At 52.2% G+C, this 25,365-nt stretch overlaps 4 protein-coding genes across 4 annotated transcripts; 3 read left to right on the top strand and 1 right to left on the bottom strand.

The window, feature by feature from the left end:
• BCR38DRAFT_495944 (uncharacterized protein) lies at positions 1-1,067 on the top strand (the record flags this gene model as incomplete). The annotated part of the gene is made up of 1 exon (XM_040864746.1): positions 1-1,067. A coding segment is annotated over one exon (867 nt), but the record flags the coding sequence as incomplete, so codon positions are not given.
• Positions 1,068-9,667: 8,600 nt separating this feature from the next.
• Positions 9,668-12,503, top strand: BCR38DRAFT_459639 (uncharacterized protein; the record flags this gene model as incomplete). The annotated part of the gene is made up of 4 exons (XM_040862312.1): positions 9,668-9,932; positions 10,005-11,102; positions 11,588-12,301; positions 12,358-12,503. The coding sequence occupies 4 exons, from the start codon at positions 9,668-9,670 to the stop codon at positions 12,501-12,503; spliced, it is 2,223 nt and encodes a 740-aa protein (XP_040712819.1).
• A 2,932-nt stretch (positions 12,504-15,435) lies between these two features.
• BCR38DRAFT_526191 (fibronectin-binding protein A N-terminus-domain-containing protein) lies at positions 15,436-19,021 on the bottom strand (the record flags this gene model as incomplete). The annotated part of the gene is made up of 2 exons (XM_040865345.1): positions 18,681-19,021; positions 15,436-18,618 (listed from the first exon to the last, which is right to left on the bottom strand). The coding sequence occupies exons 1-2, from the start codon at positions 18,711-18,713 to the stop codon at positions 15,436-15,438; spliced, it is 3,216 nt and encodes a 1,071-aa protein (XP_040712820.1). The 5' UTR covers positions 18,714-19,021.
• A 1,435-nt stretch (positions 19,022-20,456) lies between these two features.
• Positions 20,457-24,473, top strand: BCR38DRAFT_459641 (Oxysterol-binding protein-domain-containing protein; the record flags this gene model as incomplete). The annotated part of the gene is made up of 3 exons (XM_040862313.1): positions 20,457-20,476; positions 20,641-23,227; positions 23,280-24,473. The coding sequence occupies 3 exons, from the start codon at positions 20,457-20,459 to the stop codon at positions 24,471-24,473; spliced, it is 3,801 nt and encodes a 1,266-aa protein (XP_040712821.1).
• Between the last annotated feature and the right edge of the window lie 892 nt (positions 24,474-25,365).

Here is a 25,365-nt window from a genome sequence, read left to right on the forward strand (position 1 = left end):
AGCGCGTTGCAAGCACCTTCTGCACGTTTGGCGTGGCTATTGTCTGGGCTTACCCAGTTGCAAAGGCAGTCCACGATAGCCGGGCTTTGCATATCGCAAGGTCATCGTCAAATGTCGAACCCTGTTCTTCTACATTGCGGCTGGTGTGTCTCATGCCTCCAACGGCTTCTGGCAGTTGGGCTCACATATGCTCAGCAGTTGATATTGTGGCTCGTGGGTCTGAGATTCAGCGACCTGGATCGCGACCGTGGCGTGAGCAACGGTCCAGGGTGGGCGACAGGCATGATGGAAGCCATGCATCATCATGGCTGCATTGCGAAATGGTGTAGCGTCGACACTCCCACGCCGGCCAGGAGCAGGAGTCCACTCACACCTTGCACCTGGTCGCGGATGGGGGGTAACCCATCCCTGATGTTGCTCCGTGGTATCGTGCTAGTGCAGTTGGGAGTAGTAATTCGTATCCTGGACGAAAAACCTGATGTCTCACTCTGCATGATCCTTGACCGACTGTCTGTGGGTGGACAGGGGAGTGTTATTGGCGAGGATTCCGGTGCAGATGGTGCAGGGCTTGCAGGTGGTGCAAGTTGGAGAGCAATCGAAGCGTCATTAGATGCAGTTGAGACCGGAGCTCTAGAATCGGCGTGCTGCCATTGGGTGCTCGACGCGTCCTCAAACCAACAGCGAAAAATCTGCAAGACCGTTTACTTGCTCATGCGCCTTCTTGTGCGTGAGCATCCTTCAAATGTCGCAAACAAGAATGCTCGATGCATTCGATTCAAGGCGGGATACTCGTGCCTTCAATCGACCAACGCGACCGTGGTGGCATACCAGCCGCCAATTAGAACCGATCCCCTGAGGGTGTGTTGAGGTAAGGATTGGTTTTCTGGGAACTACTAGGATAGGCTTGGCGAAGTTGGGGGAGTTGGTTGGTAGCTAGAATCTTGGAGGTGCCATGCCATGCTCCAAGTCAGATCTGTCAAATCGTCAGGGTTCAACTGTCCGTCCTTGCCATTTCAACTTTGGGACGGGCTGTTGTGTGGCTTGAAGTTTTTGCTGGGATTTGCTACGACGAACTCAATTGAACAATAAGCCTCCGAACAACGGGAACAAGAAATGTGCAAGGTCGGCAAAATCTCCGAGTTGTCGACCAGCTTCACCTTGCGATCCAATCGACAGGGTACCAAACACACCAGGCTTGTCAGGCACTTGACGTTCGTCCCACGGGCGTCAGAACCTTGCGTGCCCAACCGGGCCGCACCTCACCTAGAGCGAACTCGATGACTCCATGGCCCAGGCGAGCCAGGCACTCGGTGGGCAGACGTCAAGGAACAGAGATCTGCCGGCCATGGGTTGATGCAGCCAGCTTTGATGCAGCTGTTCGATGCAAGGCAGCTTGTCATTACCTACACTTATTTACTATCATGAACCGCCAGGCTCCAGCCAGGGCTTGCTCGGCACAAGGAGCAGAGTGCATAGTCTGAGCGCTGAGCATTGAGAACAGCCAACGTAATGTCCCGGTCATGATTCTTAGTAATCATGCAGGTGGGAGTCAAGATGGGAATCGCCTACGTATAAATAGCATCATGTTTATCAAACACGAGCCCTGTCTGCAATTGAAGTTAGTGCATTATACGACCGCCAGAGATTTGACAAGCTGCCTGCTCATCACTTCTGCCAAAAGGTGGCCTAGAGCAGCTACTCTAGGGGCGTTACCCAAGGCGGAAGGTCGTCAGAGGTGATGACAGCGACTCCAGGCCGTGTGAAGACTTACGTATTCACCTCAGCAAAACCTGCATAGCATTTATGATCGAGATTACGCAGCAATAGACTTCAATTTGCAATGAAATTTCCACTTATCATTTTCGGGCGCATCGACACCAATGCGGAATCTGCTTTCCGGCTCTGCATGATTCGTACCTAATAATGTTGTATACACCCTTGGATCGGTCTGCTTGCTGGCTTCTGATCAGCCCCCAACCCTGTGCATATATCTAATTCCAACAAACCGACGGGATGTGCAGGCAACTTCGTGTCTACTTCGGGACGCTGGCCGTCGTGATTGGACCGCCCTCAATGGGAAGAAGATGGCTTGTGCGTGATTGGGACACTCACACAGCAAGGTACCGGAGAGACGGGCGACTTTAAAAATAGACCCAAGACGAGATTGTCGCAGCGGCGACAACTTCCCATTTGGTCCTTAGCATGGCTAATGGCATGCACGCGGGAATTACCAAGCGGAGAGAGCGAGCGATGCCGACTGTAACGACATTTGTTTTCTTCAAAGACGCGCGGTAGGGAGAGGCACGGCTCATAAGCCTGTCTCAAACAGAAACAAGCGCTTGGACTTCCAGAGACTTGTTATAGCAATGTCAAAAGCAAAGAATGCCACGATTCAATGTTTGCATGTGTCAAATTGTAACATCTCCCAACCGTGGAGACCGGGTCGGTGGGACCCTCCTTCCGCAACTGATGCTGCGTAACCTCACAGAACGTATTTTGACCACGGAGATACCGCTGCTGGACTGTGTGGAAGAACGCAGCCGTGACACTAGGTATCTTCCAACACGTATACAGTACCCTGGAAGGTCGCGACTATTGGTATTGACCTGCACGCGGGGAAATACAAGGGCGACATCGCGGGTACCGTATACTAGATAAGGCATTCATTCGCACGGCACACTGATCCCTCCAACACCGCAAGACTTCAGACCACCAGCGATTTGATTTCTTCCCGCGTTCATGTGCCCGAGTGTCGCTTTTTGGCCCTCCTGTCCGAAGTAGTTCCCTAGGTGGAGCCTGGCGGCGCACTCCTTGTTCCTCTTCAATCACCGCCCGTTCCAACTCTTTTTTGGCGTTCCCGACGAGCCGCGCCTTGCCAGGCAGGCCAAGGAGGCGCCGCCATCTGCATCACATTACCATTTTGTGGTGGGCTAGGTGGGCTTGTAGAGATATATTGATTGGAGCTGGTGTTGACAGCATTAAGGCACCAGGCGTCGAGGCCAAGTGTGATTGATATGTCGTGCTGCGCTGCCCCGTACCCGAGCTGCTGGAATCCTACATAAGTACGAAGTACTTGCATTGCTAATTCATATTCGAGTTGCAAGGCAAGTAAGTGGTAAAGGATATCCATATTAAAGTCTAGGCTGTTCCTTCCACCCTTGACCCTGAAACTGACCTCGCTCCTGCCTGTCAAACTCGTGCATTCGTGCGTTATTAGTCGTTTCCTATCGCCCCGTCTGATGAATCCCTGTGCTGACCTCGAAGCTTTTTTGATGTCGAGACTCGACGCTACCCGGTAGAATTCACTAGCAACCCATGAACCACCCGACCCAGTGGACGCCAAAACTTTGACAGCACTCAACAGTGGAAGCCGTTGAATCTTTCTGGCATCTCAGCCCTATCCCGCGTGCGTGAGCGACATATACGCCCGTGCAGTTCAAACCCGTTCTACTGAATCAAGTCGCATCCATCAGGCCGAACGAATGACTTCGTGAGATCTCAGTTCAGTGCCTGTCGCATCGCAAGCTCAGCTCACTGGACCACCTACCCTGCAAGGGTTCCTGCACTGGCGGGACCTTAATCCCCCCTGCTTCTTCCAAGGTTCTTGAAGTCCTGTCGTCTGCACTGCCTGGGTGTTGTCGTGGGCCCCCCTGACATAGCACGTCTACCAGCCGCCGTTGAACCGCTTCAACGGCTACCGGTGCACACTCCACTGACCACGGTCCCTTGTCGCCCGTTCTCACGACCCTGGTCAAAGTTTTGAGGTTGCAATTCAAACCTGAAAATTACAAGACAACTTCCGATCAAATCTCATCGTCTGGTATCTCAGGTACGTACTCAGTTTCCCATTTCTATGACTTTAATCTTTGCTAAGGGAGCTTGCAAATCGCCTGTTTCTCTCCTCACTACAGGGCATTGACGTGATTCAAGCAGCCTGACAAGTTTTTGCGCACCTGCCCAGCGCACTCGTCTTCTCTCTGCGCCTGCCACAACTGCCAGCCATCACGCTTGCTCAACTTAAGCAACGACATCGTACCAACCAACCTCATTGTCGCTCCGTCAATCCTTTGACACTTTGATGAGTATTTTCGACGGCTGACAAGACACTGAACCGTAAGTTCTACCTCTATCTGAATCCCTGCACGCTTCCGACGTCACAGCCATGGGAAAGCGTCGCGCCCCCCGCTCGAATATAACCTCCTGTGATGACTTCAAAATCTTCCAGATTACGAGTTGTTCAGCTCCAGAGGCAATTGCTCGCATTAACGCCCGAGTTCGCGTTTTCTCTTTCTGCCCAGCGCCAGCCACCATTGTTACATTCCGATATTCTGACTTTCAACACGCAGATTGCGACAAAACGCGGCGCTGCTGTCCCAAGTTGTATCGTACTACGCATCGAGTACCTGCAGTCAAACCATCTCGACTTTTGGAGGTGCACGACACTTTCTACACAGCAGCAGATCCTAGGACGACCGTTATCCATACCAGGTCTCTGTCAGATTTGAGTCCACTGCGTTCTACAGGTATGTACGAAATAACAAACTCTTTCTGATTTGCAATATTCATGTCCCTCGTTTCTCTTCATGATCCCGTCTGCATTGAAGCGGACAAACCTGAGTCAATTGCGCGTGGGCGGCACGCGCCAGCGACGCGCGCCTTCACTTTTACGTCGGATCTTGGCTTTGTTCGCATAAACGCCCCTGCACGTTCCCTGGTCAGAGCAAGCAACACAATGTGTGTCGAGTTACCCTGCGAGATGTCGAATGGCAGCGTGTTCTGGTACATGCAGTGGTGTCATGCTGTGGTCCTATCTCTGTTCCCATCTCTGTCCACCCCGTCGCATATATGCTATGTACCTTCCTTCTAGCTTCCACAACTTTAAAATGTTTAGTCACCTTCTGACACCCAGCAGCTGTTGTTGTCTCGACTAGGTTTTTGACCGACTACGGTTATCCCTGCAACCTTCCCGTACCCTGGGCCTAGCCCCCCTGAGCAGCCAGCTCAAAGATTTCTTCTTCACCGCGACCCGCAACCAAGTCGATTGACTATCTGATATCCGAAGGAGGAAATACCTAGCACACGTCATCCCGAGTCTTCCCAGCCTGCTACAGTCGAGAATCACAAGTGGCAAGCTTCTTGATCGACAAGTTGCGACTTACATAAGTTATATTTGGCGACACCACACGACGGGTAGGTGCGTATATATCTGAGTGAGAAGCAGATCGCACAGCGCGGACCGGGTCCAATCAGGTCGCAGCGTCGTCCCGACTTCAGCCCAATTCATTTCACTGCAGGTCGCCGTCGACCTTCTCCGCGTTTTGTCAAGCTATTGGAACGACGATCGAGCTTACAAGTGGCTGAGTTAGACTATTCACAGCCATCAGCGTAACACAAAGCTCGTTCCTGTTGCCAGCAGGCCATTTTCAGCATATATCGATTCTCAAGCTTAACAGGGCTCACCGGGTTGTAGACCCAACACAAATGAGAGTGAGTATGAGAGAGTCATGCCCACACATTGTCCGCAACCCTGGACTAATGAGAGATAGCAGCGACAAGTAACGGCCCACTAGCCAAGTATTCTGTTACTCACTGCTCGCGGAAACTATCAACAAAATATCCTAACGCATGAAACAATCCGTAAGTCAAATTTTACCTCCCTCTGCAATGTGAAAGGCATACTGGGACAGTGGCTGTGGCTTCTCAAAAGTCAAATAATTTGTTCCCAAGCCTGAGATATCTCGGATTCTTAAAGCCCACTGTCACCCCCTGCTTGCACTATTTACGCGGCGTCTTATTTCCAGGTCTCGCAGGCAGGGAACTTACAAGTTAGCCATCACCCTTGCCCAGCACCTTTCTTTCACCATACGTTCTCTCTTCACAAATGGACCCAGTGGTCTATCAGCATCCGTTCTCTGCATGGTCCGTCACTACTTTGATGCCTGTACATGAAATCCCGAACACGACCTTGAACGTCTGGTGCCAGTTGCGCCATACCCAACCGTCTTCCTACCTCTAGCAGCACGCGGCCGCACAAGCCTCGACTTGATGCGCATTGCGTCATTGAGCAGCCCCTACCAAAACCACCCTGGTCTCTGCATGCTCTATACATTTCCCTGCCAAGCCGCATCTCATCCTGTATTTTGGACAATGTTTACTATCCCTGTTGATTCCTCTTTTGACGTTTGCAGCCTAGACCAGGTTGGCATGCATGGACTAATTCAGCGACACAGTACCCAAACCCAAATCCTCAGCCCCGGCACGACAGATTCATTATCTTTTCTGAATGGACGCTTGTCTGCAAGGGTATATCAAAGCATAATTCCGATTCCGAGTCTTTGCGACGCAGTTCCAACTTCGAGACATCACCTGAAAGGGTCCAACCTTGTAAACCACGAACAAAAAGAGCGACCAAGACGCGCCGCCATATCCAGCAACTCGGGTTTGTCTAGCCCTTCGTACACCGGATTCTTACGCACTCAACCGGCCTCACCAAACACGCAACTAACGGTATCCAGACCTGGTAAATCCCAGCCATAATTTTCTTCTTTAAGGTATGTCTGCAAAGCGCGGTTATTGTCATCCCATGATCTGAATATGTTATCACCATCGTAAGGCCTGCTGATTGTTTGACTTCTTGTCGACTATTGGAGTGCCTAATATCAATGGGAATGTGTCCATCCAACCCCCCTGCACCCTTCTTCCCAAGATAAATGAGAGTGAATCGTGCCGCATGACTTGTTTACCACAATTCATTCTTCAGGCTTGTCTCTTGTTCGATTCATAGAAGTGGTATTTATTGAACTACCATGATTTGTGTGCATTGAGATACTTGACTCCGCTGAGTCTCAGTCGACTCCATAATATTCTTCTTCGAAACTGACATCGTCAATAGAAGAAACAAGCGCAGCTGTCGTTTCACATCTGATCACTAGCCAAGGAAGAAGGGAAAAACACCAACCATCAGTTTGGTACCCACGATCACGGAAAGCCGGACTGGGATTATTGGCTGTCATGTGAGTTTTCCTCCCTTGGCACCATCGAAGCATAATCCCACAATCCATGCCGAAAGTGTCGTCGAGTGCCTTTACGCACAGGCAACCTGAAGCCGGGAATTCCTGGATGACAAGGGCTATTTTCTTGTCTGCCGGTCAGCCACTGGCCATACTTCTCCAAAACTCCAACTCGTGGCATTGCCAACGGCGGACCCGAGATGAGCCATGTGGAGAAGAAGCCTTTCCGAGTCATGGATTATCGTTGTCTCTAACGGCTGGGTCTTTCAGCTGACTTATAGTAACTTTCGTCACAGATCGCATAAGGGCTCATACGCGGCACGCGCAGATGCTCTTGGAAATGGCCCAGCGTCGGCAGGCTCCAGGCCCGTACGTTAAGGAGGAGCAATCAAACGATCCGGTGAGTTGAGGTTTTTGCTGTAGTCACTTTTCAACGCGTTGTATGCATTTCAACACTTGTCACGGTACTCGCAGATAAGTCTGAGCATTCTTCGGGCCTGCTCGTCAGATGTAGTTCAAGCGGCTCTCTGCTTCGAGGTCGTGGGCCCAGGGCAATCAGCCTCAAGAGTGTCGAGGATATGCCTTGGCTCAGGGTACCCATGTAGTGCTTGGGTGGGCTTCATGGGATCACACAACAGCATGCACCGATTCCTATCGCTCCCAGAAGATCGCAGGCCTGTCGCAAGCTTGACCAGGTACGGACTCCATGGAGGGAATTGCAGGGGCGATCTCAGTTTCACAAGAGACCGGGGGACTCTTCTGGAACAGCGCGTGTGTGGGCTGCGTTAGCTTCCACCGTCAAGGGCAGCGATGCAAATGTTTGGCTCCACCCCTTGCTGGAAGCTTACGTGACTGCAACGTCCGAGCTCAAGTGGGCATGGATTGGTGCAGTGTGCTGCTGCAGATGCGGGACATTTGGAGTCTTTGGGGATTCGTCATTGCTATGCGGTGCACTAGCCACAGTGCAATCTTCGAGGGCGCGGAATCCTCAATTTGACAGCCGAAAAGGAAATTTCGAACATGACGCGAGTGCGAAACCTGCGTGGCGGGTGAGGAAATTGAGAGACTAGTTGAAAACGGTCCCGTGTGGTGGAAAAGCCCCGATGAATCAGTTGCGACACACGACGTCAGCAAAATCTTCAACCCGAAAAGAACCAAAAACAAAAAAGCTGTCTCTCCATGTCTCTGAGCGCCTAAGCACGCTGACCGACCCGTCGACGTCGGGCATTGACTGAAGGGCCGCTTCACATAGATGGACGGATGGAAGGGAGACAGCAGTCGGGCATCGGCAAGAAGAAGCTTGACGGTCTGAAAAGTTGTCGACGCGTCTACCAAACCCACCTGGAGAAAGACTTTTGAGTACCTAGTGGGTGACGGTGGTGGGGGTCTCCAGTGGGGCCTTCATCATTCTCCAATCACAGCGACCTTTCAGCAATCGCACAAGCCGGCCAGCCCACACTGCGGGGGACATTTTGATTCAGACTTCCAGCAAGACACCGACCCAACAGTTGTTTGGGGAGGGAAGGGAAGGCGATTGTGCAGAGCAAATACACATCGCAAGCAAAGTAGTGCAATGCGTTTGCAGCGAAGACTCAAAGATATCCTGCGCTACCTATTCCTCGATGGAATCAAGGAGGCGTTGACATGCCATGCTTTCGTTCCGAGTACTTGAGGAATACCTTGATGTCCCCGCAGGACTGCATAGACTACCCAAGTACTTTGCACTCGGCCTCTCACACACCGCCTGGATCCATGAGGGCTCGCCAAAAGAGCTCCCCCTGCTCCGTTGGCTAGCACCGGGGCAAAGCTGCCCTATTGGGTAAAGACGTACTCCTCGGGCTCTCTAAGGTCTGCCGCCATTGGCCATTTCATCTAAAATGCAGCCTTCCCCCCGGCCCCCTGTCACGTTTCTTCCATGCGCTGTCCCACACTACCACACCACCCCCGTCTGCCCCCGTCCAACAAATCTGCTTTCGCCGCAGGCATTGCACCCGTACTGGTCTTGTACCAAGCAAGCATCCATATCGTTCCTGCTATATCTCGGGACGGTCTCTTGGGACGTACTTTGTACTCTGGTACAACAAGAAAACCCCCATACCGTGGCCCCAATTCACTCCCTACCCAAACCCGCTTCCCATACCTCAAATATCACCGACCCTGCCCCCTTCACAGTCACATTCTAAAATCCTCGCTCCGATCTCCAAATCTCTGGTCACTTTTTTTTTGTCCTTCGTGCTCCCCTGTCGGCCCCATCTTGTTACTTTTCCGGTCAGCTCGAAGCATTGTTATTGTCGCGTCCCAAATAAGCTTGGAGGAGTACCTAGTTGATCAACCTTTTGGCCCTCGGATTCCGCTTCCGACCTATATCCACTCGCTCCTTTCAAGGAGCGGAGCGAGAACTTCTGCAGAGTGGTTATTACCTGGTACCGCTTTTCCTTCCTTTTATCTCCTGCTGTAGTAGGCAGAGCCCTGGTCATATATCCACCTGCTGCCCCTTGTCCCAGGCACGCCTCACCCGTTGAACCTCGTCACCAGGGGATGTTTAAAGCTCCCCAGACCTTGACAGTGTCGAAAAAATAAAATATCGACGCGTTCTTACTTTCTTGACTTTCCATGGTTGTCTCTGTTTGGCTTTGACACTTCAGAGTTCAGAACTAATGGTTGTCTCCTCTATGCAGCACCACCCCCACCACTCGCAGGGTCCGGCGCCTCCCCAGCACTTACAGCATCCTCGACCCTCAAGCATTGTTCACCAACAACACCATCAGGCGCCTCCACCGCAGCCGCAGCTTCCATCCGCGTACTCGTCCTATCAACCCGCGGGTCAACCTCCCAGTGCTCAGCACGCGCAGGATTTGCCGTACTACGCTCACCAGAGCCCTTATAGCACTCCAGGTACGACCAGCGGATACACATCCGCAGGTGAGTTTTCAACACCAACTTGGCTTCGCGCATGGGCGACGCGCCGAATCGCGTACTGATAGGCAAATACAGATACCTCCGACATGATGGCCGCCGCACAAATGCCCAGACCCTACCCGCCAATGTCATATCACACGCCTCAATCCAATTCTCCAGCTTCCGTCGCGTCGCCTTCTGGTCACGACCAGCACCGCAGCATCTACGGCCAGCCGCCTTCGCAACTCCAACAGCAATCCATGTACTATGGCGCGCAGCAGCCTCAGTACTCGTCGATGCCGGCACAACCTGCTCCCTCTCCATACCAACAACACGCCCAGCAACCGCACCAGTCCATGACATCGCAACCTAACATGATGATGTCGCACGGTGGACAACCGCATCAGATGACCCAACATGCGAGTCAGCACGCGCAGTCTGGAATGACGGGTAGCCCGCGACACGCCAAGATGGAGTCGCAAGTACCACCGCAACTGCAAAGACCGGCCTCTGGTCCTCTTGGTACGCCGCAACAGCACAGCCAGAACGGCCAAGGGCCGTTGTCCACGCCGACGGGATCTACTCCGGGCGTTAACAATAACGCTGCTCCGGGTCCTATTCCGGCGACAACGCCGCTCGTGGTGCGGCAGGACAACAATGGTGTCCAGTGGATTGCCTTTGAGTATTCTCGGGATCGCGTCAAGATGGAGTACACGATTCGTTGCGACGTAGAATCGGTGAACACGGACGAGCTTTCGGCTGAGTTCAAGACCGAAAACTGCGTTTACCCGCGTGCGTGTTGCGCCAAGGATCAGTATCGAGGCAACCGTCTGCAGTATGAGACAGAGTGCAACACGGTTGGGTGGGCCTTGGCACAGCTCAACCCTTCTCTTCGCGGCAAGCGAGGACTGATCCAGCGCGCAGTTGACAGCTGGCGCAACAGCAATCAAGATCCGCGGCTGCGAAGTCGCCGGGTTCGTCGCATGGCGAAGATGAATAATCGCAAGGCGGTTCAGACCCCCCATCCCTCGCACATGTCCGGCCCCAGTGGTCCGGCAGGGATCCCCGCCCCTGGCTCCATGGGCCCTGGTGGGGGACCAGCCATGGGGAAGCCTGGAATGAGCAACATGGGTCCGCAGATGCACCACCACCACGCGCACGAAGGAAACGCCCAGGGTGGAGGAGACGAAGTCGGTATGTTTCACTCGATGTGATTGATTGATGCATTATTGTTGTCGTTGTCATTGTTGTGCTATTACTACATGATACCTTTTATCATTATACCTAGTGGCTTTTGTCTGGTATTTTTGGATGTTTTGTTTATATAGCGGCACATAGCCGCAGGCGCGCATGGGAATCCTCGGGGATATTGGCACTGTTCTGTATATTATCTAGTTGCCTTGTCTTGCACTTTTAGACCTTTGCTGGTTCAAGGCGCCCCAGTCGTCTGTCTGCTGGCGAAAGTTGCATGGCATTGGTCTGCATATCCCACTGCACACAAAACCTTTGGCACATACATCACCATGTCATTGCCTGTTTTTGCACAGCAACCCCTTCACTGTCATTGCAAGTTGTCACGTTGCTTCTACGAGTCCTGTCGCCACTGATTTCTGATTTCCAAACCTCCTGCCACAGCCTCTTGGTCAAAATCGGCATGCTAACCCGATTCTCTCGGATAGGGGACGGAGAATATATGGATGAGGCTCATCATCACCACCACCAAGCCCCGGCTGGGCCCGGCTCTGGCAGCTCGGACGACGTTCGTCCCGCCCAGGTCTTCGCCGGCTACCCCCAGCAGTATCCCAGCACCTCGGCTTCCGGATCGTCCATGCCGCCGGTCCACGACGGCATCAGCGGCTCTTCTCATCAGAATGCCATCGCCGCCAACCACCGCCACAGCAGAGAGGACGACGAGAACCCTTCAGGCTTGTTTCCGGATATCCCTGAAGCTAAGAAACGCAAGTTCATTCTTGTCGAAGACAACAAGCGAGGCTGCCGCCTGCGGGTTCGCGTCACCTTAGAAAGTGTCGACACAAAGGAGATTCCAGACTCTTTCCGTAAAAGCTCATCCGTGTTCCCTCGCAGCTACTTCCCGCGTGAGATGCAGAGCCCGCCACCCAGCGCTACGGGAAGTCGGTTTTTCCAAGACGATATGAGCGACGACGATGTAGAGGTCGAAGGTGGCCGGACTGGACGATCAAGAGGCAACAATAGTCGAGATCGTATCATGGTCAAGATCCCTACTGCCGACGGCTCCGACGCCGAGGTTGCTATCCCCCGAACTCGTAAGGGCACACGTGGCAGAGAGGTTCGGTTGAACGACCTGGGCTACCGCATGGCGTGGTTGCAGAGTCGTGTGTTTGCAGGTCGCACCATTTTCCTGCAAAGAGCCCGTAAGACACCGAAATCCTTTCCTGACTATTCTCATGGACCAAACTAATCGTACTAGTGGATTGTTATCGCAACAAAACTCGCAGCGCCATCGAGACCATGATGCAAGATGTGAAGACGGCGGCGCCTCACTACGAAACTCGAATCGGCAAGAGACGCTGGGGCGAACGCATGCGACGTGGAGAGAAACGTGATGATGAGTGATCAGTGGGCTCGCTGTGATGAGCTGTGTAATCCCCCGTCCCTCATATCACCAGTCTGCTTCCTGTTCTCTTGGAACCAATTTTGCGTTGATTACGCTCCTTGTTTCGATGAATTTCTCGGACCACCAGAAACCCACGCGTTGTCTTGCACTGTTTTAGTGTTCAACTCGAGTGCGCCCGCGCGCATTGTACCATAATCGTACAAAAATAGACGGCTGAAGGTCCACTTTGGCAGTCAACGACGACATGATGGTCAGACGACTCCTCGATATACGGCAAACAGGTTACGTTTGCAACTTGCCAGGGTAGGCAGGCAAATTTACGAATCTTCGATTTGGACTGCCTTTTATCAGTCTGCTTGTTTTTGATTTTTGTGTTTCCCGAATTGGCCGGTTACGAGGTACTACCTAAGCAGAGCGACGAGCTGGCTTGGGCTTTGCATATTTGATTTGCTTGCGCAAGGTCTCAACCCTCAAAATAGACGATTTTTGTTTGCCCTTTGGACCGGTTTGCAAAGAGAAAAAACGAGACCAAGTGAGCTCAAGGAGGAGATACCACAGGATGTTATGTAGGAGTCTTCGAGTCACACTGTACCAGGGGATAGACACGTTTGGCATTGCGCTGTTTCTATACTACGTTGTGCTTACCAGGGGGGGACCAAGCTCCTATACCTCACCGATTGCATTCTTAATATATTCTGGTTGCCCTGAAAACTGTTCACACGCTCTTTCAGTGTTGGTTTGGAGGCCGGTCTCTGTTACGTCGATCCCAGTGCCGATGTCTTGCATCGGCGCATGGGAACGTCATCGTTGACATTAGTCCGTTCCCATTAAAGCTAGTTAGATGTTCCAGGGTGTGCCTGCCAAAGGAACGATTGGAAAGCCATTCAACGATTCGCAGCTTGGCTTTATTCGAGACGAGGGGACCACAATACCTACTTTAGTCTCACCGGTTGGGGTTGCGTGAGGGCCTACTCCTGCCTGTGGCGTGGCTTGTCCAGATCTGCATTTCAACTGAAGCATTCATTTGCCAGTAAGGTTGTGTGGTGTAGGTTCGCTCGCAGCTGCGGGCCTGCCAAGCGGCCGCACAATGCAAGATGTGGCCAGACGGCACGAGGCCTATCGGTTCACCACATGCCTACCACCCACTGCATATTTGACAAGTTGACAAGTTGGCATCTGGTAGTAAGAAGAGTTAGGCGCGGTTCACGAGGGCTTATTGTGTTGATTAGGTTGGCAGGGTTCTTGGGTCAGAGTAAAGGTAAGGATAAGGATAGACGGCTGGAGCCAGCTCTAGAGATGGATGAATCTACGACAGCAACAATAACAACAACAACAACAACAACTTTACAAGTGCATTGTGGGATGCGGGAGGAACCGAGTGCTGCCCCAAAACCTTAATATTATGCTTGTTTAGTTGCAATAGGGTAGGGTAGGGTAGGGTAGAGTTGTGTCACAACATGCATCCCGATAGGTGGACAGGTAGGTGGTTAGGCGGTACTTTACTAAAGTATGAAGGCTTCATGGTTCTTGAAACTTGAATTCTATTAGTTAAGCTACCCACCCATGCCCTACATGTTCGGTGGATTATCATCACTTGACTCGTCAAGTTTGTGTAGCGTGGTGTCGGGGCATGTATAATGTAAGTAGTAGTCTTGTTCTTCTCGATATGGCTCATATTGTGATAACTTCACTACCGTTTTCCCATGCCGTTAGATTACGACGTTGGTCTAGTGGGAAGTTAGTCTCTTGGCTCTCACGGTATCTACAAGCCGTTGTCTTGGGAGAGAGGTCGGCGTTCGATACTTTGAATGCGAAAGGCGAAACGCCTATCTACCTACTTGCCCTTCTCTCACACGAGCTAAGCCTTGGATTCGTTGGGAAGGGGGGGGGACTCAAATCAGAAACGTCACAGGCTTGAAGATGTTGGTTCCGTCGACAGGATGGCAGTGCAATCTGGGTGAAGGGGAATATGTCAGATTGAATAGCTACTATAGGACTCTCCTTATCCAAAGCTTTACATTTCTGCTGACGTGTGCTATGGGGTAGGTGATGCTCTCGATGACTTGGCTTTTTAGTCACTGAAGCTTCGAAAGAGATCAACTTACTGCTCATACGTATGTTGACTTTCCAGTATGATGCTGGGTTCTCTGGCCTGTTGATAAATTTGAGAGCGAAAAGAACCATGCTTCTCTAGGCCTGATGTGAAACATGATCTTCACAACATGAACAGTGGTTGATATTTGTGTGTATTTCGATAGAGATGGCCTTGCCTATCATACATGCTTTGTAAGATAGAAAATGGCCATGTACATATCTTTGTGATATTGCCCATCGTCGCATGTGTCTTCACGTGTTTAATCACACCAGGTATAGTATTTCTGCTTACTTAGGTGCTACTCCTCGTATCACAGGTGCAGAAGCGACGGATGAAGCAGGATAGGGTATTCCTCTTAGACTCACAAGGGGTTGCTCCACTCCAGGATACTCTGTTTCCATACATGATTATGTTGCGACACCAAGTAGCTGAGCACAGTACCTTGGATTGAATTTGATTCCCAGAGTAACAGTCCAATTTAAGAATATCAATCGGTGATAAATTCACAACTGGGTCAAGTAACAAATCCTCCCTACCTGGTGCTGTCGGATACGTCAACTACGGTCATGTCAGATCGCAACTCGTGGAGTGACTAAGTACATTCAGCTTCTATCCATTTATACCAGCTGTTTACCAAGCAATATTTATATCATCAAGTCTATATACTAGGAGACTATGCTGCTGCCAAGTATAGATGTCCTTGCATTATATCTCTACACAGTCTTCTGCTGGTCGGTACCGTCGCACAGATGGACTATCGTCTTTTCCAGTAGCACCTGATGTGACAACTGGGTAATAACCTCGATGTCTGACTCTGGTTATGCTCAATTAAGAGCCTACCTCTTCTTCCCCCTCTGCCCCCCCTTTGCCTTCCCCTTACTAGCCCCTCCATTCCCATGGCCGCCTCCACCACCACTCACCATAACCCTTAGCAGCCTTACCGGCACCGAATTGATCGCCTCCTCTGGCTTCATCCCCCTAATGAGCTCCACCTCGCGCGGCCACATGCGTTCTGAATCCTGACTGTTCTCATCCACGACGCCCTTATTCTCCGCAGCCCTGCGCCAGATGTCAAAAATCTCCTTGACCGCCTTGCCCTTCTTCTGACTCCCCGGCTGCAGCTTGGCCTTGTATTTCAGCTTGCCAATGACCACGTACGGCGCGCAGACGGGTATCGCCTCGAGAATCTCGTCGCCCGGGAGTGGCGTGCCGATGAGGCTGTCTAACGATGTGGTCTGGTCTGCCTCGTCGTCGTCGTCTAGCGTTTCAATGCCCTCCTCGAGCATCAGCCTGCGCACTTCTTCGTGCTTAGCCGTCTCACGCTGCTGGCGCTGATGCTGGGCCTGGCGGCGTTCTTTGGCTGCGGCTTGGGCGGCTTCGCGCTCTGCTTTTGCTTGCGCCTCTGCTTCGGCCTTCTTCTGGCCAGCGGTGGCGCCTATCAAAGTTTCGATGGCAGCACGGTCTTCGTCATCCTGATCGCGGTATTTGGCTGCTATTTTCTTGGCCTTGCCGCGTTGACCGCGCTTCGCTTGTTGCTTCTTCGGCACTTGGGGTTGCGGCACTGGTTTCCCAGACTGAGTCGTGACATTGGCGACAGGGGGTTCAGAATCGGAATCATCTCCCTCATCTTCTTGATGTGCATCTTGACTCTCATGTTCAGCATCGCCTGGCCCAGAAGTTTCGGAGATTTTGAGGCCTTGCATGTCTTCTGAGAGTAAAGGTTCTTCCATATCCACACTTTCATCCTCGTTCTCTTGACATCTAGATGACTGCAACGGATTTTGTCTTTGCTCAGAAGCATTGCCTTCAGCGTCGCCGACGTCGGGCTCCGAGTCACTAGCCGGTACGGTTTCGCCGTCTACGAGGGTATCGTTGTCGTCGATTAACGAATCAGCTTCTTCGCTGGCCTGAGCAGTCGAAGACATCGCCACCGGTACCGATACCTCGTCCGTGTCGTGGAGCCGATGCTTTACGTGCTTGGCCTTGCTCTCTTCGCTGATTCGGAACATCAACCCGAAACCAAGCAGAAGTGGTGTTGGAGGCAGAAAGTTCTTTTTCCCACGAATCATAAAACTACCGGTGGGCAGAAACTCTCCAGTCTCCGTCGACTTGGACACTTGGTCAGCGTTGACCCAGTACGCCGGCATGACGGCTTTCGAGTCCCACGCAGAGGAGGAACAAACAGACAGGGCGCCGGCTTGAGATAGAGTCGAAGGCGGTATTGGAGCATTAGGCGTTCTTGGATTGTTCTTGATTATGACGCTTGGTGCACCGTGAAGATCAGCGTGCACATATATGTCTCCTTTCTTGAGATGGCGGCGATATATGAATTCGTTCTGCATCGCATCTTTGCCGCCAAGGACAAGGTAACCATCGGAAGATATAAACCAGGCGAACTTCTCGAACCACATTTGGCGTCGGAGGGGTTGGAGAATTGGTTTCTCCTTCTTCAACCCCTTCTTGAGCTCTGCAGCGATCTTCTGTTCTGCATTTTTCAGGGCCATCGCTGTCTGTTGTGCCGTCTTCTGTTCCTTCACAGCAGCTTGTTTCTTCTCGTCATAGTATTCTCTTGCATTCGCCCATGGCGACAGCCCCAGATTGATTTCAACTGCCAATCGTCTGTCTGGAGCTTTTTGTTTCGAGGCTTCTGTGCCTGCATAGCCGCTGTCAGATTCGGAGGAATCGGTCTCGTACGCCTCCACGTCATCCTCTACATCCTCCGCTTCTCCTAGCAGAAGAGTAATGCTGTTCTCAGACAGCTTCAGAGGCAGTGATATCAGAGCAGCAACTGGATTATTCCGCATACGCTCCCTCTCGATAAGCTTTTCGATGTTTACCCAGTCCATGCCCTGCGCTATGAGGCCATTGACGGCTTCCATAGCTTCTTCGACACGTTCAACGTTAGCCTGTATAGCGCCCGCTTTCCGAATGTTGAGCTGTTGAGTTTCTTGCAGGCCTTCTATCCTTTTCGCTTGATCCTTTCTAGCCGCCTCGAGCTTTCTCTTGGCTGCAACCTCTCTTTCTGATAGTTTTGATTCCAGTTTCTGTCCTTCAATGGACGAGAAGAAGTCATCTACCGTTTTATTGAAATTGTCGAAAGTGACGACCGTGTAAGCTGGGTCGTCCTGGAATTGCCGAGGTAGAAATGGATGGAAGTCCTCATAGAGCAGGTTCGAAGGCCGGCCCTGATCGGACTCATTGGTGTCATCGCTGGCCGAGTCAGGCTTCTTCTTGGCGAGAATGAAACCTTTACACGTCCCTGACCTTGTGATGTCACCAACAATCTTCTGAGCTTCCTCGAGGGAGCGAAGTAGGTGATCCAACAGCTCTTCCTTTCCTAACACAGCTGCTGGCGGTGTGGTGGAGTCAAATTCGGTCACTTTGAAGACATGGTCAACCAGCATGGGCGGGAACTCTGGCATGGTGGTGGCCAAGCCTTTTATCAACTCGTCTCCGGGCTTCTTCTTGATTTTCTTGCCCGCAGTTGCGGCCGACGCAGCTGCAGCAGCGGCTTTCTCGACAGCCGTGGTCAGAGCAGTACGCACTCGCTCCTTGGTCAACGGAGGTACGCCTCTATAGTTCTGCCTGTTCTCCAACGAATACATCAGGCCAGGCCGCTGGGGCTCTTGACCTTCTCCTTCGGGCACATGGCGCAGCAGAGTGAGAATCCTGAGCTCGTTATCGGTAAGGATGACATTGCCGCCGGCGAAGAACTCCAGGTACAGCCTGTACTGGCCCTCACTGAACTGGAACTCGATGATTCGATCGGTGCCGATTTGCGACACTGCAGTGAGCCGGCGGGTCTTGAGGGCTTTGCGGAGCTTCTGGACGAAGACAGAGGGAGCCGCAGCCGTGGTGCGCGCGAAGTCGCTAAGGTGGCATCGGAAGCCCGAGTCGATGAGGAGCTGCTTCTTGTTGTCTGGTTTCGCAAACTTGAGCAGAAGGATCTTGGAGGACAGATCGTAGATATTGGACAGTCGCAAGGAAACTAAGCTCGAAGAGAGCTCATGGGTTATGACCTGCGAAGCGTTCGAGTCAGCTCGACGACGACCCAAGATCCGTAGGGACTATGGAAGCTAACCTTGACATCTAGGGAGGAGAAGCGTTGCTTCATGTTGCGACTTAAAGTTAATATTGTATGGCTTCTGGCATGAAGCTCCGACTATACGCTTCAGTTGATTCAATGAGGATTTCTCGGCAGGTATGGAGATTTGGCGGGGTAAATGGTAAGGAATCGGCGCTTCGGAATGGGGCTGACCACCATGCTGTGTATGTATCACGACTTTGTTCTACAAACCTCCCTCGGGAACGAATACGTATTGACTTAGCTAGTGCAGCTTTCATTGTTTCTCGGTTGAATGAATAGTATTATAATTTTTCTCAACGACGGTCTGCTGACTCAGCCGGAGCACCATACTTTCTCCCATTAGATGGGGCTAAAATGACACAAGCCCGTGGGGCATTATTGGCTGATGACGTCGCCTAAGGCTCGAAGTGAGTGCCCTCCATTATTCAGAAGTCGACCTTGCTCTGAGCTTCTGAGCTTCTGAGCTTCATAATCAGAGCCTCATGGCGGCGTTTACTACCTGGCTTGTCACGTCAAACCGTACGTTGGCTGTTGACACCAACAATGACTATCCTCGGCGAAAGATGTGTGCTTGAAAACGCCAATACTGACAATCACAATAAAACCATCACTTCAGCCTCGAGTTATTGGCGGCATATGATTGTTCGATTGAGCACCATGTGCTTTGGGGCGCAAGCAAGTGTTTACCCAGCTATCTATGTGAAAGCTAAAGTTAAGGTACTTCTTTCATTTTCGAATTGCCCAATTGCTTCTAGCATTAGCATTACTATCTCTTCCAAGCCCGGGACAGCAAACAGGAACTGTGAACATTTGAGCCCAGACCTTTTCTCCTGTACAGAGAGCTATCTCCCGCACCAACAAGACAAGGTGTTCCTCATCACAGGTGACACATCTAGAGCTGGCCATAAGCTTATTGCCGACTTATATCATGGCTCAGGATGAGTTCCTGGAACAATGTCCATGGTCAGGCAGTCGAAGTAAGGCTACGAACTGATCATGTCGATCAGTCAACTCCCTTATACTCACTGTTTGTTGCAGAATAGGACATCAACATTCCGGCCAATGGAAAGACAGCTTGGAAATCGGTTTATATACACTCAGCCATACCCTGCCATACCCTGCCACCCTGTCATCCTGCCAAAGAATACTGATTCTAACGGCCAAAATTCCCTCTGTTGGTTGAGTAGCCGCAAGCACGAACATGGCATGTAACCATAGCTATTGGTATAACCCAGAATCCACTTGATTTGTTTCGCTCTGTACAGTGGTCGGCCTTATATTGAGACACCCCGAAGGTGGTTGGATTAAAGACTTCCTCTCATGTGCTCCCTGACCCGCTAGCGACGGTATATTTGGGGGCATTAAGAGCTCGAGGCTTATCACCACGTAACACGCAAGGTGTTCTCGATCCCGCACGTTATGTCACCGTATCTTGAAGAAATGGACTCGACTACAATGAACAACTCACATGTACATGTTTCCTTGTTTGTGAGCATTCCCAGTCCACAGCAAAAGCTAATCCTGGGCTGCCGGGCCGGATTAGGACATGGTCAGAGTCCGTGCGTCATCAACCCAGACGTCATTTCGAGACGATCCTGTATCCTGCAGAAGGGGGAATACCTCAAGAGCCACGATCGCTTTTCATCCCGTCACCCGTCCCACGTCTACAGTTCTAAACGCACTCCTAAAAGTCGGCCTATCCATGGCCATCTCCCCTCCTCTCCACAATTACAGTGAATAAACTCTGACTCTCGGTGGAATCTGCTCGACATGCCCGACACAGGGGATAGGTGAGTAGCCACATCTAAACAAACGTGAACCATCAAGCTTTACCACTTGCTGGCGTGCGCCCCGTCTATTGCCCACTCAACAGCTTCCTGTGTGCGCCTGTGCTTGTCAATACCATGAACGCGTCGTCTTCTCCGCGGTAGCTAATCGAGACACGCTCTGTAAGCAGTCAACACAAGCGGTCAAGATCCTCGGCGGCACTTTCTCTGCTGCGTCGCAAGGACAAAGACGTCCGCCACGACGACAACAGTCCATCCGAAGACGTTGTGTCGCATGCGACTTTGGGTCTCACTTCTCGTCCAACAACGGCCCAGTCCCCCACCTCGATACCCGTCCATCAGCAGTCGGTCAAAGGACACAACTCCAGAATGTCCCTTGGCCGTGTCTCCTCTCAGCCGGCCGCCAACCCGCAGGCGGTTTCTCGAGCGAGCCTCAACATCGGTGATAGAGGCGCAACCACTATCGAACAGTCGGTTCGCAAGTTTAGAATCGTGGAAGCCTTGCGGAGCGGCAACACAGCAGCAATCTCTAAAGCGATCCGTGAGACCTCAGAGAACCCCACGAGAATCAGCACCTCTTCGATCAATGCGACAAATATTGCTCCACTCGAGGACACCACAGTGCTCCACCTTGCCATACAATGCGCCGAGTTCGATGTTGTCGAATACGTAATGTCAGATGGTGCCGGGTATATCGACGTAAATGCTCGTGACAAAGATGGCAATGTTCCACTACACATAGCCGCAGCTCAGGGTCGTGGGCCCATAGTCCGGCTGCTCCTGGAGCAAAAAGATATAAACGATGCGATTGCGAACAACCAAGGAAAGTTGCCTCTGGACGTCGCACGAAACCCCGACATCTTCCAACAACTGCAACTTTCCCGGACGTTGTTTGTTCAGGACAAAGTCAAGCACGTACAGGACCTCGTTAGACGTCAGGACTACGACACTCTCGGTCAGGTGCTAGAGGAGCCTCGAGTCAAGACCATTCTGGATATCAACAGTAACGAGCTGCCTTCTGATATTATCACAGTGCAAGCAGGAGGTACCCTACTGCACGAGGCCGCTCGCAGAAAGGACACGAAGCTCATCCAAGCCTTGCTTCTACATGGCGCAGACCCATTCCAACGAGACCGCAGAGGCAAACTGCCTCAGGATGTGACTAAAGACGATTTGACCCGCGCCATGCTGAAGAAGTCCCCTGCCGCAGTCGCGGCGCAACGGGGCATCCAGGAGAAAGCCGTGCTCGGGCATGCTGCGTCGCAAGGTGGGGCTGTGCCTACTGCCGCCGATCCCCTCGGTGGCCGCGAGCAGACCATGAAGGGTTACCTCAAGAAGTGGACAAACTACCGCAAGGGTTACCAATTACGATGGTTCGTCCTCGAGAATGGCGTCTTGAGTTACTACAAACACCAAGACGACGCGGAAAATGCTTGCCGCGGTGCTATTAGCATGCGCATTGCGAAGCTTAATATGAGCCCGGACGAGAAGACCAAATTTGAAATCATTGGGAAGTCCTCGGTCAAATATACTCTCAAGGCCAATCACGAGGTCGAGGCGAAGCGATGGTTCTGGGCTCTGAACAACGCAATCCAGTGGATGAAAGACCAAGCCAAAGAGGAGCAGAAGCAAAAGGCGCAGACCGCCGAGTACCTCCGTCAGGCGAAGGACCAACTGACCTCCAAGTCAGCTGAGGCTTCTATCAATGACCCGAGTGAGGCTGCCAGTGTGGGGGAAGCGCGGAGTAGCGTCCAGTTGTCCAGGTTTCCCTCGACCAAGCTGTCCACTTCTCGAACTGGACTGTCACACGCTAGTACCACAGGAAGTATTGACGATGAGTTTGCCGAAACTGGAGGGGCCGATGACTTGTCGCGAGCTCATAGCAACGGCGCCCCAACAGTCCCTGGTGACGACAACGACGATGATGATGAGGACGATGACGAGGAGTCGAGCGGTGGAGAGAGGCCCACCGCCACCAAAGACGCTTTCAACATCACCGCACAGTCGGCAAAGCTGCAGCTCGATACATTGGCCCAGGTCAGCGCGGCACTACAGGCGGAGGCAAACAGAAACCCAGGCATGTCGATGGCCGATCCCAAAGCAGCGCAGGCACTTGCGACATATGACGCCGCTATCAAGAGTTTGAAGGGTCTTATGGGTGATCTCCTAAGGATATCCAAAGACCGTGACGCGCATTGGCAGTACCGTCTGGACCAAGAGATCGAGATGCGACAAATGTGGGAGGAAAGCATGGCAAAGGTCGCAAAGGAGCAAGAAATCCTCGAGGCTCGAATTGGAGAAGCTGAACACAAACGCAAGATTACCAAGCGTGCCCTCCGGGAGGTTATGGAAAGTAGCCATGATGGCGGACGCCCTGGTAGCAGCTACAGCGCAGCCCCTGCCGTCCCCGCCGTCCCCGCCGAATCGACTGGCGTAACGGAAGAGGAAGTCACTGAAGGGAGGAAGTCACCGTCGACGAAAAGTATTCTTCGGCGCCCGACTGCGCTCTCTCAGGTGGTCGACATCTCAGAGGACTCGGAATCTGAGCAGGAGGAGTTCTTCGACGCAGTGGATGCTGGCGAGGTCGATGTCGAAGAACTACCTCCATCTGAATCGGCAAACCTGGGTAATGCCGAACAGGCAGTAGTCGTCTCGGGCGGGCTGGATGTCAGCAGCACCTACAAGGGTTACGAAAATGGCGTAAGGACAAGGCTCAAGCTGGATAGTGATAACCGACCCAAGGTTGGCTTATGGGTACGTAAATGCAAACCCTCCTGTCGGAAATGGGTGCTAACGTGGACACTAGGGTATTTTGAAGTCAATGATTGGCAAAGACATGACCAAGATGACGCTTCCGGTTTCCTTCAACGAACCCACATCGTTATTATATCGTACTGGTGAAGATATGGAGTACGCGGATCTCCTCGACCTCGCAGCAGACCGTTCAGATTCCATTGAGCGACTCTTGTACGTGGCGGCTTTTGCAGCAAGTGAATTTGCGTCGACCATCGGACGTGTTGCAAAGCCGTTCAATCCGCTCCTGGGCGAGACTTTTGAGTATGCAAGACCGGACAAGGGCTACCGCTTCTTCATTGAGCAGGTCAGCCATCATCCTCCGATCGGTGCAGCCTTCGCCGAATCCGCCAAGTGGACATACTACGGCGAAGCCAACGTCAAGTCCAAATTTTTGGGCAGAACGTTCGATATTCAGCATCTTGGCACATGGTTCCTGGAATTACGGCCTACGAACGGTGGCAAACCCGACTTCTACACCTGGAAGAAACCCACCTCTTGCGTTGTTGGAATCATAACTGGAAACCCAGCTGTCGACAACTATGGCCCTATGGAAATCAAGAACTGGACAACCGGCGAAGAATGCAAACTCGAATTCAAGCCTCGCGGCTGGAAAGCTTCAAGTGCCTACCACCTCAACGGAAAGATTATGGATTCCGATGGTAGACCACGCTTCAGCTTGGGAGGCCGCTGGAATTCGAAGCTTTACGCTCGCTACACGCCTGGATATGAAGCTACCGTCGAGGAGCCCACAGATGGAGGATCGATTCTCCGCGGGAGCATCAGTGATTCTCAAAAGGCGTTCCTCCTTTGGCAAGCCCACGAGCGACCAGAAGGCATTCCATTCAACTTGACGCCCTTCGTCTTGACATTCAATCACCTCGACGAGAATCTGCGGCAATGGATCGCACCAACCGACTCTCGGTACCGCCCAGACCAACGTGCCATGGAGGATGGCGAGTACGACACCGCAGCTGCAGAGAAGGATCGTCTCGAAAACGACCAGCGCAAGCGGAGGAGGGTCCGCGAAGAGCACGGGGAGCATTTTACTCCCGCCTGGTTCGAGAAGGCCAAGTGCCCTACGACGGGTGAGGAGTACTGGAAGTTCACAGGCAAGTACTGGGAGCAGCGGGAGAAGTACGGCAGCGGGGATCAACACGCCTGGGATGGGCTGGAGCCCCTTTTCGTGCCTCAACAGGATTCATGATGTGATGAGCAATGGGAGCAGGATCGCGAGGGCAACAAAATATGTCGTGCGGGAGGTTGGCGGGTACGTCTTGCTTGAATATCCAAGTAAGGGAGTTGAATGAACATGTGGGGATAGGCTTGGAATGACGGTATGCCTGGGGGAGGGGCGGGAGGTATTGCGTTATCGGAAAACAACAGGATTTTCTCATTTGATACAGAGTTCAGCTCAGCACGTTTATGATTGTGGTCGAGTCCCGATGTACTACTTTCAGAGAAAACATGCACAGGAAGGACCCCGATGGCTCACATTGTACTCGTTAGGTATCAAATTCTCACTCCCATGGCCTCTCATGTTCTCCCATCTCCCATGTGGATAGAAGAAAACTGATGGACTCATCCATCCATCCTTCCAGCCAGCCAAAGACGAGCAAGTACCAGACCAGACGACAGATAAACCTTGGAGTCAGACCTATATCAACTGACGCAGCATACCCACCGGGACAAACTTCATAGGGCGCTCGGTATTTATTCGGGTCAGACGGTATATCACCGGGTCAGAAGAGAGCCATGATTGGATGGAGGTGACCGGTTTGGGCTACATGCAGCTCTCCAGGCATGGGGATTGTTAGCGTATTACAACCCCCATAATGCTTGGTCTTCCCCTCGTTTTCAGTGCTTTCAAGGGTAACGGTACCCTTGTCCAAACAAACCAGTACTTGACCTTTCACACGACTTGAATGCGATGATCACTCGTTTACAATGGGGTATTTCATCCGCTAACAGTCTGCGTGTCTGGAGAGGTGCAGTAAAGAGGCCCCCGGGTTGTGCCCGGGATACAGAAGGTGGATACTAGTCTTTCTGAGCGGTCAACCGACTACCCACCTCTGTCCACCTTTTGCCTGTCTCGCCGA

Source organism: Pseudomassariella vexata, assembly GCF_002105095.1.
Source record: "Pseudomassariella vexata strain CBS 129021 chromosome Unknown BCR38scaffold_11, whole genome shotgun sequence".
NCBI lineage: Eukaryota > Fungi > Ascomycota > Sordariomycetes > Amphisphaeriales > Pseudomassariaceae > Pseudomassariella > Pseudomassariella vexata.